Here is a 17,935-nt window from a genome sequence, read left to right as displayed (position 1 = left end):
AACTCAAAAGCAAGGTGAGGACACCGGTTTTCCTTCCAGCACTGTCATCACACACCTCGCTCATTTGTTGTAGCTGGTCCAAGAAGGCAGATGTTAAAAAAAAAAAAAAAGGGGGAGGGGGGGAGGGATTTATTCTGGGCATAAGGACACCTCACAGAAACTTTCATAAGCCAGTATCGTTCTACAGACTCAGATCTCCTTGTCCAAGCGTTGGCAAATTCTCTGGAGAAACTTTGTGAATGTCTTGGATGCCTGTAAGTTGCTGACACACATGAAAGATACAATGCACAGCAGTGCTAACATTGTGCCTCCAGTAAAACCAGCCAAACGGGCAGTCAGAAAAGTGATGAGAGCACTTTCCATTTGAAAAACACAGACCACTAGCAGTGCCATGACTGCTTCCAAGTGCTGGGAGGAGCGTTCCAACACTAACAAGGTTGTTTGGAGCAGACATGCTTTATAGCAACCCTGACTAATGGCAAGTGCTAAAATTGATCAAATTTAAGCATCAATGCACCTCCTTCATGATTCAACGCAGCTTTAATGTGAAGACTCTTCAAGGAAAGTTTTGTGGTAGACTTGAAGATAAGGTAAGAAAAATAGTTAAGCCCAACTGTGAATAGCCCACAAAGATAATGAACAGCTCTGCCTGAAGGCAAGAGGGCAGGTAGGGAAAGTCAGACACTTACAATAAAAAGGGAATAAAATAATACAGTAAATAAATACTTATTTGTGTAAAAATATGCATGTGTGTCTATTTTTGTTTCTGTATATATAATCCTCAAAAAAGAATTTGAATTTTATGTACTACAGAAGCAAACGCTCCAAGAACACAGCAGGTAACACATTTTATAGTGGTCATTTGGTACATATAAAATTTCTTATAGGAAATAAATGTACCTTTAAGCAACAAGCCAAATAATTACATTTGGTTCTACAGTAAAGCAAGAGCTTACTGAATAACTGGGCAGCCAAGGATTGCAGAGTGGAATTTGGATGGGCAGCAAAACCTGCATGCTGTGATCCTGCATGCAGCTCTGCCAAGAAGATTGGTACAGGGTGGTGATGGCCTCGTAAATTCAAAGCTGTACTTTGTACATTAAGCAACCCTGTTGTGTTTTATTAGTTTCACGTATCAGTTAGCAAAAGAAAAACAGAAGTATTTCATACAGGGAGAAACAAAAATGCTTCAAAAGTGGGTAATATTCAGGGACTGATTCCAGGAAAAAGCATTCACCATCAACTGCAATGCATTATGAATGGGTCAGTTTTTGAAAGGATCAAAGTTAACAAAAAGCCTTCAAGCTGAACTTACACAGTTAATTTTTTTGGAAAGTAAGATGGCTCCCTATTGAATTTCCTCCTTTCAAGGCAAGCTCTGAAACAACAGTCTCATTTTGAACAAGTTTTGCTTTTGTGTTGTTTTTTTTTTTTTTTTTAAACTCCACAGATCTCCCTGCTTCGGGGGTAGGCAGAAATAACCACTGAACAGAAGACCACACGTGTTTTATATTGATCCATAGGCAAGTTACTGAGTAATAGAAGTGCTCAGGTGGGTTTCCAGCAAAATTTAAAGTGAAATGAGCTACAGGAACAAGGCTGGCCAGCAACACACCAATGGTTGCAAAACAGCAAAATTGACAGGCAATGTTACTCACACAGACGTTTGTTTCATAAACAACACAGGAGCCTTAAAACAAAAGAACTGCAGGAAGATACATAGAGCAAAAGATAAGTAAATGAACAGTAAGTTAGTTTTCTTCTAAGATGTTAAGAATCCCTGAAGAACTGGATTTAAAATGTTTTAGAACAGTTAATGGTCACAGGCTGTTGAAATGACACTGCTTTGTTAGGATGCAATTTTAAATACACGCAATTCCCCTACACTGTGCAGTTGTTCACAGCAATTCATCAATAAAGTCTTTGATAGGAGCCTGTTTCATTTGAGTTATTTGGTTTTGAAAATTTGTGGCATGTGGCCACATATAAAATCTCGTGATAGTTTAAAAAAATCATTTCTGTTTAATTCAGACAAGTCTTCCACAGAACGAAATAAATATTAACCTTCAGAATGCAATGAGGGTAGGCAATTTTGGTTAGCATTTTTGCCAAAGCTTTTGCTTTTATTCTTCCAAAAGAGTACATTACTTGAAAATTAGTCAGGAATAGTTCTAACAGCTATCATAAAATCTCTCAATGAACAACTGTCCATAAATCCTTCAATCCCAGGATTCAGCCACACCATATAAGAAGTCAATTTTATGCCCAGCTGCTGACTCTGGGGTCGCCTTTCCTAAAGAGGCTCAGTTCAATTACAAAGTAGCCTGGAATAAATCCTGAAATCACCAGAAGCTGAGACAAGACTATGGCAGGAATTCAACACGGTGGATATTCTAGCAGCCTCAGGTCCCAGTTTGCCCCGTTATAAGCTAAAGGCCATTAGACATATGGACCTTAAAAGTGGAAGGCTAAGGAAATGGCTTTTGATCCCACACAAAGGTAAGAAGACTCTTCCTTTCTATCTGGGCAGTGGGCAGCTGCTCTTTCCCCAAATCACCTGTTTTCCTTTCGGTTCAAACCTTACCAACAAGACAAAAGGTGCACCCATCCCAGACAAGAAACCTATCTGCAACAGGACAGCTCATCAAGTGAACCCCATAAACAAGTTAAGGCACACTAGGACACTGCATCACTTTCACATGGAGATATGGGATTCCCAGGACTGCCCCTACTCACAGGGCACCCCAGGGACATGTGGGATGCTGAGGAACTACACTAAAAGGCATAGCATCTTGCAGACGTTCAAATTCAAGCTCCTTGACCCAGCTCCCAATTTCCACAAAACTTCCAAGAAGCTCCATCAACTGAGCTTCTTCACTGAGCCTCTTCAGGCTGGCCACCATCAACCAGCAAGCTAAAAATAAATTGTTCCTCCAAAAGACAGAGACTGAATAAGCCTCAAGCCCACAGAAAATGGGGTGGGGGGGGGGGGAGGATAACCCAAAAAGTAACTACCACATCTCCTAACTGTTGTGCAGAGTGGTTTTGAATGCACAGCCTTGGAAAACACTCTCCAGGCATCTTGCTAGGGCACACACAAGTAAGCACAGCCCTTCCCATTCATCCAGAGACACAGTGCTCCCCCTTTGTTTCTTCCCTTCCAAGCAGACAGAAAAGACCCATGCTGTTCCCAGGTTAGCCTGACCCCAGCTCCTGTGTAATCCCTGCAGGTAACACCTCATTATTATAGGCTTTGGTTCTACACTGGCAAGCCTTCAGCTCTCTTGGTGATAGTTCTTTGTGAACAAGGAACATGGAAACCAGGAGGTTGGTTTTGAAGGGGTTTCTTTTCCTTTATTTTGGTTGGGTTCTGTATTTTTACTGTTATTGCTTTTCTTCTTCTAAATCTGAAAGTGTCCAGTTCATACAACAGCCAATTTAGGCTTTGGCTGGAGCTCAGTTCTCCACCCCAACCCTGAAGGGCATCACGCACCATTTCTTCAGCAATACAGTTTCAATACAATAGTCCCAAAGTGCCTCAGCTCTACAGGAATACAACAGTGCCAAACCAAGCAATGCACTGACAGTGCATGTGCCAGAAGGAAACCTCAAAAAGCATGTTTTGTATCCACGCATAGCCCCAGGTACATAAACTGAAAGTTGCAACACAGCATTGAGTTTCTGTACTAACAGATCCGAATATTTCACATAGTTTGGTCTATGCCTTGCTTCTGCTGAACCCTGCACTTCTGAGTGAAAAGGTTTGCATTTTTTTTTCTTAAACTATCCCCCAACGCTAAGAGAAAAATATCCTCATTTTTCCCCAAAGATACTAAGCACAAGCAGACAGCCTGGGTTGTGTTCTGCCTGCAATTGCTTCGACCTTCCAACAAGAGAGGGCATCACCTCTACCACCAGCCCAGCTCTGCAGCAGCCATGTGAGTTTTCACAAAAACAAACAGTGATGGAGAAATTCTTGGCTTGCTGCTGCCCACTGGCACCCACCAGATAGTTTTATATTATGGCTACAGGGCTAATGGAAGGCTCCGGTATCTGCCAAGTCAAATCCAACCCTATGCTTAATATCAAAACCTTTTTTTGTCACATGAACAAAAACAAACCGTCTGAATGCCAAGGTCATATATTGCATGCCATTCTTTGGTTTAAAACTCTTTATCTGCTCAGCAAATCTGCTCAGCAGAACACAGACCCCAGTGCAGCACTACACACAGGCTGAAGACGTCTGGCTTGTTCCTTTAATGAGGTAAGAGTTTCACTGACCATGATATTTAGTTCCAGCAAAAGAATCCAAAGAAATAGAGGCCCCTTTATTTACAGAGCTGCGCCAGCAGCCTCCCGAGCCCCCCCTTCCCCCCCCACACTGCCAGCCCCCTCCTGAAGCCACACACAGAGAACTGAAAGGCTACTCCCCTCTGCAGCAGTACCCAGGGCGTTTTTCACATCAAATAAGCCAGCTTAAGAGGATCAAAAGCCAAACTAGCCCTTTGCTTTAAAGGCAGCTCTGAAAGCCGAGGCTTTTCAGTTTAAATCGAAGCTATTTGCCAAAGCATTTTCATTCTCTCCTTTGCAAGGAACTAGAAAAGATTTGCTTTGTTGCAGTGTGAAATGGCAGTATTTCTGAAATACTGCTTCAAAAAGCAACACAGCACTGGACAAGGAGCAGAGTGTACCGGGTGTTTATTTTTTGAGAGTGTAAGAGTAAGCATATATAAATACATTAGATGTACAAGCCCCCAAAATGGGAGTTTACATAGGGAAACGCTGGCCCTTCTCTACATTTATCTCAGCCAGGGAACAAGAAAGCTCTTTCAGGGTCTGTGAGAATAGTTAGGACTGAGCTTTCGGTAGTTACAACACTGCTCCCAGCAACTGCAGTGAGATAAAAGGTGTTTCTCTGGGAAGGGAAGTGAGGGCAGGCTCACAGTGCGCCACTGAGTGATCCCAGCTTCAGTTTTCAGCTCCATCACCGCTACTTTTGGGGAAACACTTAGGCTGCCTCTAGCTTTGACTCCTCCATTGCATTTCTTAACGTCTTCTACCAAGACAAAGCCTCCTGCTCTGCTGTTTGTGAGCCACTCCGCTGTTGTTTTGAAGGCCACAGAAATACAATACTGCTAACATTTCTAACTCTGGCATCAGTAAGAGCTGCTGTTATTTTCATCATAGTCCTAATTCTACCTCAAAAAAGAAGTTCCAGCAATTGCGCATCCATGGCTCTCAGCCATAGGAATCAGCCCTGCCAGGGCACTGGGTCATTGGAGAAGCTGGATAAACCCAAGCAGACAGACCTACGGCTCTTTGAGAGCAGAGCAACCATCCTAGGGGATCTCCTATCAGCTAGTGAGAATATTAGTTAGCAACACAGAGCAACAAAAAAGCACCGGGGCATTTAACAAGTGAGCTGACGTGTCAGACTTCACAGGTTTTCCCTGAGAAAAAGAGGCCACTTCCCTTCTGCTGCTCACATCTGGCTGTGAACAGCATCAAAGGGTGGCCTTCTGCCTGAAACCCAAGGGGAAGCCTGGAACAACATCTCATCTCCAGGGTGGGGCATTGGTTGCTGTGCCCCAGACAAGACAGCTCAGATTCAGACTCCTGAATTCAGACTTCAGTCATTGCACCATGTCCCATCACCACAAGCAAATCATTCACAGATTCCAGAAGTTAAGGGAAGAAGAAATGACCCCCCCCCAGTACTTCCACCATCTTGCCTAACAAGAAATGGTTGTTTTTAGTTCAGCTGTCAAACCATATAAAAGTTTCATTTGAGAGCCTTGATGGTATGCACAGCATCCCCCCAACATGAAAGGCTTAAACAGCACGCAGAAAAGTTTCAGCCCAAACACACCTGCTTATTTCCATATTCTCATGAATTGTCTCCTAGCATTGAAAAAAGCATCAATTTTGAAGAAAAACATAACCGTCCCTGCATTTGTTGGATGTTTCTACCTGGCCATCAGATGGTTATCTCTTCAGAGTGCTCGGCAGGAAATTCCATGAGTTCTCACTGCTCTGAACCCGCGCACAGAGAGCCTTACTGGACTCTTCTCTACTTTGCCTAAAGAAAATGCTTCCCACAGAAAAAGGGAAAATATGAATGCAAAAAGAACACATACTCAAAGACTTCTATTAATATAAAATCAAGGTCAGGCAGTAAGCAACACATGGCTCAAGACATCCAGCTACAGCTATCCCAGAGCTGTTGCTTGGAGATGGCATCAAATGTGTTTGCTATCAGTTAAATGGAAAACCTTTCTAGAAACAACAATTGCAGTTGTTTTCAGAGAATTATTCTGACATCTAAATCCAAGATGTAGCTCTTTGCAAGCAGGTTTCTCAGATTTCTGAAACGCTCATATAAGACCCACTCACACCTACCCAAGCGTACGTTTTCTGAGGGAAGTTTGTGAATTGTTTTGTTGCTGGTGAGGATGAAAACAGACCTCTGCTTCACTGATCTACCATTCAGCAGTGATATGATGGAAAATAATGACAGCCATCAAACCCAGGAGCTGGACGCTGCAAGGCTATGGAAGTCACCCCTCCAAGCAGGCGTTAATCAGAGACCATCAGAGGGCTCTTCCAGCTCAAGCAATCATGCAAAGCATCATGGCCAAGACCACAGGTAGGAACTTTCACTACTGGCACCATATCCAATCCCAAACCAACAGTACCCACAGTTGATAATTCACACACAGGCTAATCTCGCTGTGACAGAAGCAGTTGCTGCTCAGCTCCTGCCCACCCACATGTGAACCCACTCCAGAACTGGGCTGTCTCCAGCCCAGCATGTTAAAGTAAACCACTGTCAGTTTTCAAGTCACTTTAATGTGCTCCGCTGCAAATGAAGGCAACTTAGGGGTTGCTTCTTGAGGTTCAGCTGTCCATGCCATGAAAGTAGTGGTATCTGGAAGAAGGATAGGATTCTGCTTCACTGTTGGAGTTAATCCCTTTGAGCTCTAGGGGCTTGGAAGCATTATCCTCTTGTTCTGGAGAGCGCGCCAGCACACAGCCGTACGTGCATGAACAGTATGCGTACAGATTAAGGGCAGAAGGCTGTAATGGCTCTGTCAGTGCCAAAGAGATCTGCTTCATTACTAGCACTAAGTAAGGAACTACAGAATACTTTTACAGTCCTGAAACAGCACCTGAGTGATCTAAGTATGAATCCCTTGTCTAGCACAACCACTCTGTCATCCTCCATAAGTTACTTTGAGTTCCTTCAGAATTTCATTCTCAGATGCAAAGTAACACTGTTTCCCCACTTCAGATGGTAATGTGACACACTGATGATATAGTAACTGCTTGTATATTCTGGCTGTAAAGGTCACAGAAAAGCTGGGAAATTAACTCCATATTCTACACAGCATGAACAAATACTGAAAGTGGGAAATGACTAAAACACCAAAATATGAAACAGGAGGCTACATGGAATACGTCACCATTTTGCTGGGGTAAAGGATGTCTTATGTGAGGGCAGTTTCCTTCTTATTTTGTGTATTGTGGCACAAAGATGCTGCCACTCCAGCTGGTGATGGTTTGATCTCCTACTCCAGCCATCATCAAACTAACAAGACCAAATCATTTCACCCTTGTTTTCCAAAACATGCATTCAAAAAAATACCCATATGAAATCAAGTGATTAGAGGGCTGGATGGGGATAGCTAGTTACAAAAATAAACCTCAAACATCTCAAAAACTTCACCTAGTGGCTCGGCTCTGAAAGGAGGTAAGCAAAAGGCCAGTGGTGGTCAGCGTGGCCAGGCAGGAGAGTACTGCTGTGCACGGTGAGCAGCTGGGAAAAGGGCACCGACTTTCCTCGCAGTGCCTGCTGGCTCCTTCCTAGCTCCTACTGTGGAAAGTTCTGCAGCTGCTTGGAGGAATCCATTCGCATAACAAAGGAGGCTTTCAAAAGCAGTACGGGAGGGTGGAAAGAATAAGAGAAAAACCCAAAGCTACAAGCTACACTGACAGCTACAGCTAGCTGGTTGTTTGTAGCACTGCCTAGAAATCCCAGGCTCCAACAGGTTACACAGAGTGTAAACATACCACAGCATTACTCCCATTACTTTGCCACTGGTTTAAGAACAGAGGTAAAAAGAAAAACATAGGAAACAACTTCATCAGAGCCTTCAGCACATTTTAGGATTTCTGTACAATTAAGTCCTCAGCAGTGCAACAAATGAGCTTAAGGCACAAAAGGTATTTAGGAGCTCTGAAGAGACTGAAGGCCAGATTTCAACCGGAGTTTAAATAGCTGCGTTACTTACTGGATCTGGGACCCAATCCTTTATGTTTTACTTCATTAGCTGCAGAAATAAAGACACTTCCTGACTTGTTGAGGTGGTATCTGGTCTTACTTCATTGCAAAGAGTGCATTAAAGATCATACTAATGAGCACCATCAGAAGTTGTAACCAACTCAACAGTATGGACGCAACCTTGGGGGATGAGCTGTAATCCCAGGGAAAAGAACACCCCACATCACTGATGAAAGGTTCCCAAAAGGGGAAAAAAAGAGAGACAGAGAGAGAGACAGAGAGAGAGACAGAGAGAGAGACAGAGAGAGAGACAGAGAGAGAGACAGAGAGAGAGACAGAGAGAGAGACAGAGAGAGAGACAGAGAGAGAGACAGAGAGAGAGACAGAGAGAGAGACAGAGAGAGAGACAGAGAGCGCTGCAAGGAAAAGTCCATTGTATTATTATTATTATTCTTTATCAAATGCCAGTAAGTGTTAAGCTTCTCCTGAAAGACTGTCATTCCCTTGGAAATTCAGAAACTTAGAACCTTCCAGGGGCAGACATTTAAGGCTGATATTTTTGATTTTTAGAAATAAATACCTGACTTACAAAAAATACTTCACATACTCTACCTGCTGCAAGATTAAAACCAAAACAAACACAAGAGGATAAAATAAATCTTGGCCTCTTTAAAACAAGCAAGGGAGGAAAAAACATTTTTTCTCCTCCTCATTTCACAGTGGGTCCAGGATTACACCTAAAGGTAAACTATTGTGCCTCTCAGCCAAACCGGTTATGGAAACTGCACACTGGATCAGCTTCTCTTACTAACAGAAGAGAAGCTGGGAGAGAGATGTTAACTTGCTGCAAACTTCAGTATTACTTAGGCTTTGGTACAAGAAGTACAAGCACTCCTCGTGCTCCTGCTTGATTTCTAAGGAATAACCTACTCAGTAAAACAAAGTTCAGCATCCAACTCATCATGGCAGCTCTGTTACAGAAAATCCCCATCCATCTCTGATCACAAACTTCTTTGCTTTTCTGCTTAACGTTACTCTTCTGGGTAAAAAAGAATTCAAGGCCCAGAGACGTATTATTTTTTGTGTAATAACATTATACATATGGATTCAACTTAGCTAGGAAATGTCAACTTAAGGCTTGTCTTCATGAGCAAATTTACTGTAACCGGTCTACCAGTATAATTATATTGCTGTACTTCTACTGCTAAAATTCCCCCGTTGAGCCTTATTCATAACAACAGCGGCCTTTATGGTTTATTTTTGTCGACTATGCCAAAAAAGGCCCCTGCCCCAGAAAGGCCACAACAATCCACAGGGGAGGCGGGGGAAGGAGCAGCACCAGTAGAAAGAATAACAGTATAGGAATGGCAGAATATTGCTCCACACTAACAAATCATCTGCTACAAAAAATAAAACGCTGCAAGAGGACTATACTGCATGCTGAGTATGGCTGCAGGTTTATGTCATGTTTCATCAGTTGGGTATGCTGCTCTGCACCAGTCACCCTTGTGTATCCCTTTGTCCTGTGCACTCCCTGGCTGCTGCAGCTCTTTATTGGTACCCTACAGAGCGATGCTGCCTGACAACTTCCCCATGCCCTTGGTCAGGGCACTGCCCTCCAAAACAAGAGGGTGATAATGTCTAGCACCACTGGTTTATAGTTTGTATCTTCAGGGATGAGCAAAAGCTGAAAAGTAAACAGCTCCCTTTGCAACAGGGATTTTAAAGCAATTGCCCTTCCCTTCAGCAGGGCAAGAATGCCAAGAGAGACAAAACAATGAGCCATCTGTGCATCCTTCCCTCTTTCCTTGTTTCTGCCCTCTGGGTTTAAATCAGAACTCCCCAAGAATGGCTGAGTCCCCCTTCACCTCCTCCCACCCTGGTTACATCCTGCAAAAATAGTTTTCAGTTGTGGTTTCTTTTGGTGTGCTTTTTGTTCTTAAGAGCCCTAGCAGAATCCCTCTTTAAACCTCAGCCCCTTTGTCAGGTGGCATCCCATCTACCCAAATAGCTTTGTCCCAGATGCCTCCCCCAAGACATCCAGCCCTTGTTCACCATCCCTGGAGGCAGCGTGGCACTCGGGAGCCCCGGCCACCCCTTTGTCCAGGGAAGGGAATGCCATGTGAATGGAGACCACCAAAGATTTACAGCCCTCTTTTGTTAGCCTGGAGTCACTGCCTATTGGGGCTCGATTCAAAATTGAGATGACAGTAGAAAAGCAGATGAGTTTAGTAACCACTGCACAGCTTAGGGGGGAGAAATGCTGATAGATCAAATTTTAAAATAAATCTAGTAATCGAACTGTCCCATCAAGATGCAGATTGAATATCCTAGCATTGTGCTAGTTAGCAAGGCATGCTCCCAAAGTGGAGTCTGCACTGAGGAAAAAAGGAGATTAGGTCTGAACAACAGCATTCAGATGCATTTCTTCAAACATTCACTTTGTTGGTATCATTACTCCAGCAAGCAAGAAGAAAAAAAAAGTCAAATTCCCTTTGATCTCACAGCTGGACTGGCCACACGGCTTATGAAACGCTTTTACCTTCACATCCCAGAGAAAAAGCAACCCTATCTTTTAATTATTGCTTTCTACAACATCCTAAAACAATCCTTATCAAATTAAACAATCTCACACAGGAAGACCCAGGCTTGATCCCCAGTCACTCCCCTTCCCAGCAGGCCAAGCGAGAGCCCTCCTGCTGCGCTCTGCACTAACCCAGCTGTGAGATGAGAGCGAGGAGCCGGCTGGGGCCAGCTCTCCTCCCATACACCAGACCACAAATGCAGTTCTGCTGACAGAAAGGAGTCGCCCCGTTTAGCACTGTGCCCCATCCCCGCATGGCAGCAGGGGCTCAGCTTACCAGGATGCACACACAGATGTGCTACTGCGCAACAAACTGGGCTTCAGCAATGCTCAGCTGTAAACTTACATCCAACCTTTTTTTTATTGAAAACAGTCCTCCTTGTAAATTCAACTACTTTGCTGTAAAAGTTAAACGAATTTCCTTCGATGCTTCAAGAAACTATTTCCAAATCTAGCACAGTTCAAGCGTGCTCTGATCCCACAAGCTCCACACGCAGATACACAGCAGCACAAAGCAGACCTCTCTCTGTAGGTGGCCTGCATCATCCACATTATTAACGGTGCTAACCACCTCCAGCAAACGGCATTTGGAAGCCAAGCGCACTCCGCCTGGGAGGAGAGAAAAATAGGTTTCCCCATGGTGACCACTGCTTCAAGGGAGGTCTGCCTCCAGCAGACAAACAACTCCTCGTCCTACTGCATTGCCTGCATCATCTGAGGGACACGGTCAATGGGATGTGTGAATAGGCATGACACTTGGTTTCACTGCCTTTGGCTTGGGAGATCTGGAGTTGAATCCTCCATGGTCACACTCGTGCATTTTTAAAAAGTCTCCTAAGTTGTTCAACTTATTAGGCACACTCAAAGCTCTACAAAATAAGAGGAATTCAGTACCACCATGTGTAGGCAGAAACAACAGCCAGACAGAAGAACAGATCTACAGGTCCACCAGTGAAAGCACAGTTATACTTGCAGACACCAGAGATGCATAAAGATGAGAGCTGTTACAAGTACTTCAGAATTCTGGAAAAAGCTCAGACCAGTTCATATCTTTGTAGGCATGTAAAAAATCTGAGCATAAGACAAATTCATCAAAATATGGACTTTATTGACACCCTGCAGCTCAAATTACCCATAAGATGCCATCAGAGTTGAAATATAAGCTATTACTAAAAGGAACTTTTTTTGTCTGGTCATAGAACTCTGCAGTTCTGTGCCCTCTCCCTTCCTACTCTGCCATGAAACTCAATCTTGCTTCTCTCTCCCATATGATACCAAGCAGTCAGCCCTTCCTGAGGAGATGTCATTTTCCTTCAGGGCTAACAGCCTATGGAAGCAAGGTGAGGATGAGGAGAGATGGCTTGCACCACTCTGCTGTTATTTCAGAACAAGTCCTCAGGTTCCTCTATGTGAAGTATAAACTTTTAAAAGAAACTGGATGTCATGAAAGATGGAAGAAAACCTTGGGTTTTTCATAATTTTCCTGGAATTTCAGGCTCAGCTCCCAGTGTGATTTGATCTTTCAGTTCTCCTCTTAGATATGCTGTATCCTACAAGAGCTGCTTCAAAACATTCTCTGAAATATCAACCCACAACAACCACCATCGCCCACCTCTAATTCACTGTCTTCTGAAAGATCCTTTATTTTATTGCATTCTCTTGAAAACAAAGAAGGGCAGAGTCATCTCCACCATTTCAAAAAAAGTTCACTGTCACCTCAGACTTTGGTGTAATATTTCAGAGGTGCTTTGGGCACGTGGTTTATAAAGCACTTAGGGACCCATTAAATACCAAAATTTAAGGCTAAAGGCTGGCAGGCTGGGGGCAGCAAGCTTTTGAATTTATGAAAGGCTACAGAACTAAGAGGCCACTAAAGTGACAGCTGTCAGCACCACTCCATCCTATATTCATGCAGGCTCAAAAGAGAAGCCAGCATGCACTCAAAGAAAGAGAGCACTCGTTCCAACTTTCAGGCTATTTTCTAAATACTCTTTTCAAACTCTTTTCACACTTGGAAAAAGCCTTCCAGAAAACATCCACCCCTCTGCAAGCCTCGCATTTGTTACCTGATCCAGTTTTGCGCTCCTTTTTCTTCCTCCCAGCTCTAACAAGCATCCTTGCCCCTTTACAAGTTAAGGTCATTCAGAGGATCTATACAGGCCAGCAGAACACAAGCTGGATGGGAGATCATGAAAGGCTCATGCTTACCCTTACCTTTAATAGGGAGGCACCACCCACAGAGACAACACGTTCTCCCCGGCATGCACCGCTCCTTCCCGATCCCAACGGGAAGCAGCGTAAATCAAAAGGGCCACAGCAAGCTGGAACCTGTTGTCTCAGCGGGTGGTACCATGCATCTGTATCAGAACTGAAGGCGGCTGTAATTTTTTTGGCTTTATGCAAATGGGATGCTGCACTTAAGCCTCCTGGCAGGCTGCCAGAAAAAGAAAAAAGAGAAAACACGTTGTCAGTATGAAGTTTGTGTAGATCAGGAAACCCAATCATTGGGATTTAACAAAAGGCTAAGCATCAAAACACAGCTGGTGTGTTTATTCCCAGGATGTGGGAAGGCCGCAAGTACAAACCTTATCTCATAACCTAGCCACAATTTCAGTTTTGCTTTCTGTTGTGGCTCTGAATTACAACCTTGCAATTTTAATACAAATAAGGATATTCAAGGTTTTCAGTAATCATATCATACCATGATTCTAACATTCCATGCACTTTAAAAATTGCTAACAAAAAGAATGAGTACTTGTGGAACTACAGGAATAGTTAACTGGAGATTCAACCTTGGCATGTAAAATAGAGACACAAGGCAGATTGGTGAAAAAACACACAGCTTTTTTGCTCCCTGGGATGCACTGATAACTCCTGCCAGCACAGCCAGGGTCCAGAGCATGTCATTGCACCACAGCAGCCAAAGCTGGTGATGCCACTGTTAGAGCCTGAATCCAGTTTCAGTTACTGAAACCAATTTCCTCTGATGCCTGTTCTCCACGCAGCTAGATGTCACCGTCAGGATTGGAAGCTGCAGGAAGCACCAGGTGACATGTCCCCTGCTGCTAGCTCTCCTACAGGATGTAAAGGGAGCAGGACCCAGTTCATCTGTGCATTCACACCTTACCCACCCACTGGTTCCTGCAGTGAAGAATCTCATTCAGAAAGCAAGAACAGTCAAGAAAAAGCAAAATCTCTACTTTAACCCTGCTGAATGGATTCAAGAACTTACGTAGTAGGTTTGATTTTAAAGTAGACAGAAGAACTTAAAAAAGAGAGAGAGAGAAACAACTTGCAAAAATATCCCAGAAGGACTTCTGCTGCCACTCAACTTGTGTAGCATGCTTGAATGGAGAGACTTATTGCCATGCAGACAGCTTGGCATGAGATCCCACGGAAAGGCCTGCAGTTCCCCAGTGCTGTCATGATTTAGGATTTTTAGCGCAATCAGCTCAGCACAGCTGGTGTCATGGTTGCCATTATACCATGAAACACTGAGTGTTTTTAAATGAAAAAGGTTTCCCCACTTGAAATTTGTAGATTTCTTCCATGCTATTCTGCGGACTCTTAAGAACAGGCCAGAGTTCCGTAAGCAGAGCATAGCTGACATTTAAGCAGAGCAGGAAATAGTGCAGTTCTAACTGAAAATAAATCTGTCAACAAGGAGGCACAAGGAGAGCTCCACTTCAGACTTTTCAGGTTCTTATTAAAAAATATAAATTAAAGTCAACATTTTCATGTTACATGCTACATCTGTTTGCTATTTCATTATAAATAAAAATATAGGGGCCTCCAACTCAGCCCCAGTTCACTCAAAATAATCAGCAGAAAGTTGTTCTCATTTAACACTCATTGTAATTGGTTTAGATTGTCCTGTATTGCCAGAAGAGGTCCACAAGAAATAAGCTATGTGTTATCTAAAGTCAAGCAGGAGATGAGCAAGGCACGTGCCAGTGTACTATCTGTCCCCTTCTGAAGGATGAAAGGCAGCAAGGTCATGGAAGCATTGCCACAGTCTTTCTGTCTGTCATAAGCAGGTCCAGCTTTGCACTCTTTGCAGAAAGTTGGAAAACAAATAAGAAGTCACAAACCATCAGCTATCTCCAGTGGCCAGCGCAGCTGAACAGAGCTCAGTGTCCCACCAGCTTTAAAGTAAATGCTCTGAAGACTAAAATGATGTGCCTGTCACCCTGCTCCGCTGCCAACCATCCTGCAGGATGCTTTTACCTGAGACAGCAGAACTCCAAAGTCCTTTGAGCAACACAGACCACTACCCACAGTATAAAACATAAGCTTCAGTACATTTCCTCCTGAAAAATGAGAGCTTCCTGAGCATATACAAAAACCACCACAATCCTGTAAGCACACATGCAGTGCCAGCCTGGTGGCACGCAGTCCATGCAGCAGTCATGTTTTGTGAGCAGGTACCAAACAGACTGCTGCTGGGATCAAGAATTTGGTGGGTGCTGAGCTCTGTTTATCTGGCCTCAGTGCTCACCCACCAGCTGGTAATTTCAGGCTCAGCGTTCAAGAGATGTGTAGGATTTAACAGCTTTACCACATTTACAATTGTGTAGTAAGACTATTTGTAAGAAAGGCAGAGGCAATCTTCTTGACAGCACAAGCAACATGAAGCTTTCTAGCTCTAAGAGTGAGGCTAAACTAAAGGTGACAAACTGCAGCCAGCTGAACCTCACAGGACAACTGACACAGGGACGCCTCGCTCCAGCCCACAGAGAGAACAGAAATTTATACGTGTACACAGGGCACACAAATCACTGACAGTGACTGGTGGTTCTGTGCTTAGCAGGTTCCTGTCAAAGCAGGGGGAAAAGTGGCACAGCTCCAGCTCGCCACTGGCATGCAGTGTAGTACTCATGTCTACCAAGTTTTTTTAATTCCTGGACACTGCAACCAGCACAAGGCATCCTCCATCATCTCAGTCTGAATTTCCAGATCAAGTTATATGACAGCTTGAAGAGTTTGATGGTCTCATTCCTGTAAGTTTTACAAGGTTGTGACATACCTGTGTAACACGTTCAAGCTCTCCATGTCAGAACAACAGGCTATAGTCTAGCAGAGAGCAGCCTGGGACTGAGAAACCAAAGCATGTGCCACAAGAGGCTATGTCCTTACCTAACTTGCTTCCTCATTCCTAAAAACACATTAAGCCATTCCTCACTCTTCGTGCCTTCAGTGGAGACTTCTGCAGCCTGTTACTGTTCTCTCTGCAAACCATCAGGACCAAGCCTGATCAAAGAGAAGAGTCTCATCATGGGAGATCTTTAGGCTGACAAGCCACCAAAAAGAGGAAGTCAGCACAGCACTTATGCTTTCCAAAATTAACTTCCAGTAGAACGAGGCTGGAAAACACAGGTTGCCTAATCTTGGCAACCTCACATTTTCAGTGGTAAAGATGAAATCTCACAACTTGAGAACAAAGACATCACATGAAAGCCTGCATGTCCATGGCTACATCTCTTGTGAAAGCAAGGGAAGGAAACCTTTAACTTCATTTTTTTTATTTGTCCTACTCATTCTCCACCCCAGCAAGTAATGAATGGAGTTCGTTGCCAGATGTTTTGGTTAAAATGCCCCAGGAAGGTCTCAGTGACACTAAGTTTCTGTGTAAGCTCCAGTCTTAAAAGACCTGATTTCTGTAAAGTAGACCTGTATCCATAAACAGGAGAAACTGCCTTGAGGACATAGGCATGGTTAAAGAACTGCTTGACTGTTGTTGTTGCAATAGAAGCACCTAGGTAAAACAGAACACAACCTGCTCGCTGAAACATAAAATGAACAGAAGAGGAAAAGCTTGGATGAACAAATCTGGACTTTTGTTGCACCATTCATGGTGGATATTTAGCCTGCAATCGCAAAACAGAACAAGACAGTTCAACTAAATATTAACAGAATAAACTTTCTGCCATTTCTGTCTGGTTAAAAGAGTTATGTCCCAGAACTGTGAAAGTGTGGTGACTCCCACTCACTTTACCTGGAGTTAAGGAGTAAAGTCAGCGAAAGAAAGACAAGAGTAAGGTTAGATCATGTTGATTGCCTGGCCTAACACAAAACACCTGTTAAAGACCGCTCATATAAACAGGCTAAGATAATGATTTAATTATACTTCTGTTATGATAGACTCACACTTCATACAGTAGTCACAGAGGTGGCAGTTCACTTGCTGACAGTAACACTGCTGTGCCAGCAATAGGAAAAATGCCCTCACAGCAGTTTTGCAGAGTAAGCCATTAAGCATGCCCAGGGAGGGATCAGGATTTAAGCATATAAACATAGCAGATTACCAAGAGTAGAAAAACACGAGACATTCAGTTTAAGGAAAAAAAAAGCTTCCCTATGAGTTAAAAAAAAACAAACACAAAACAACACAAACATGCAGAAATCACTCAACTTTTTAACGCTAACAAGGAAATATATTGCATGCAAAGTCCAAGGATGGGAACACAGTAACTCTTCTACATCCAGGAACAGGCATACGTCACCCCTTAGCAAGACCACAGCCTACAGTATTCTCAGCTGAAAAACAGCTGTTCAAATAACATAAACAGCAGGACAGGGTTTTACCTACATTCCCCAAACGTGACACAGAACTCTGCACAGCAACAGAACTCAGATAATACTTACTCATGTACTCTGTTGTCTCCATACAAGTCACTTAACCCAAAACTGACATAGTGCCAGTGCTCAGGAACATTCAGCGCTGGGTTCCCTATGTTTCTGTACATGCTAACGTAGTCCAGAGGATCGGGTCCCCCCAACCTGCATTAAAATCAAAAAGATTCTTAGGTAAATCAGTTTACTCAAGACAAAGAAGTCTGCACAGATGCTATAAGGGGCCTGCTTTAAATCGCAACTAGTGACAAAAATAAGAATTGCATGGTCAAATTATTCTTAAAAAAGAGAAAGGTTGGGTTAAGTCCAGAAAGCTCCAAGCACAGGAAGGCAAAGTGCATGCATGCAACATACAACAATGTTTTTAACATTAAGGCATGAAAGTCTCTGGAAAATTATATTGAAACCTCCTCAAAACAATCACAAAATTATACCAG

General features: G+C 43.4%; 1 protein-coding gene across 8 annotated transcripts in view; it reads right to left on the bottom strand.

Moving 5' to 3' along the window:
* Positions 1–17,935, bottom strand: part of SUFU (SUFU negative regulator of hedgehog signaling) — an 87,795-nt gene that overhangs the window by 65,444 nt on the left and 4,416 nt on the right. For 6 of the 8 annotated variants that reach the window (NM_001396718.1, NM_204264.2, XM_046942686.1 and 3 more), the window contains exon 2: positions 17,511–17,645. The exons of the other annotated variants lie outside the window; for them this stretch is intronic. In NM_001396718.1, the coding sequence (NP_001383647.1) occupies positions 17,511–17,645 (135 nt within the window). The remainder of the gene's footprint in view (positions 1–17,510; positions 17,646–17,935) is intronic. 8 annotated transcript variants of the gene reach the window in all.

Source organism: Gallus gallus, chromosome 6 (assembly GCF_016699485.2).
Source record: "Gallus gallus isolate bGalGal1 chromosome 6, bGalGal1.mat.broiler.GRCg7b, whole genome shotgun sequence".
Lineage (NCBI taxonomy): Eukaryota > Metazoa > Chordata > Aves > Galliformes > Phasianidae > Gallus > Gallus gallus.
Note: the sequence above shows the minus strand (reverse complement) of the source record. Positions and strands in the feature narration are given on the sequence as shown.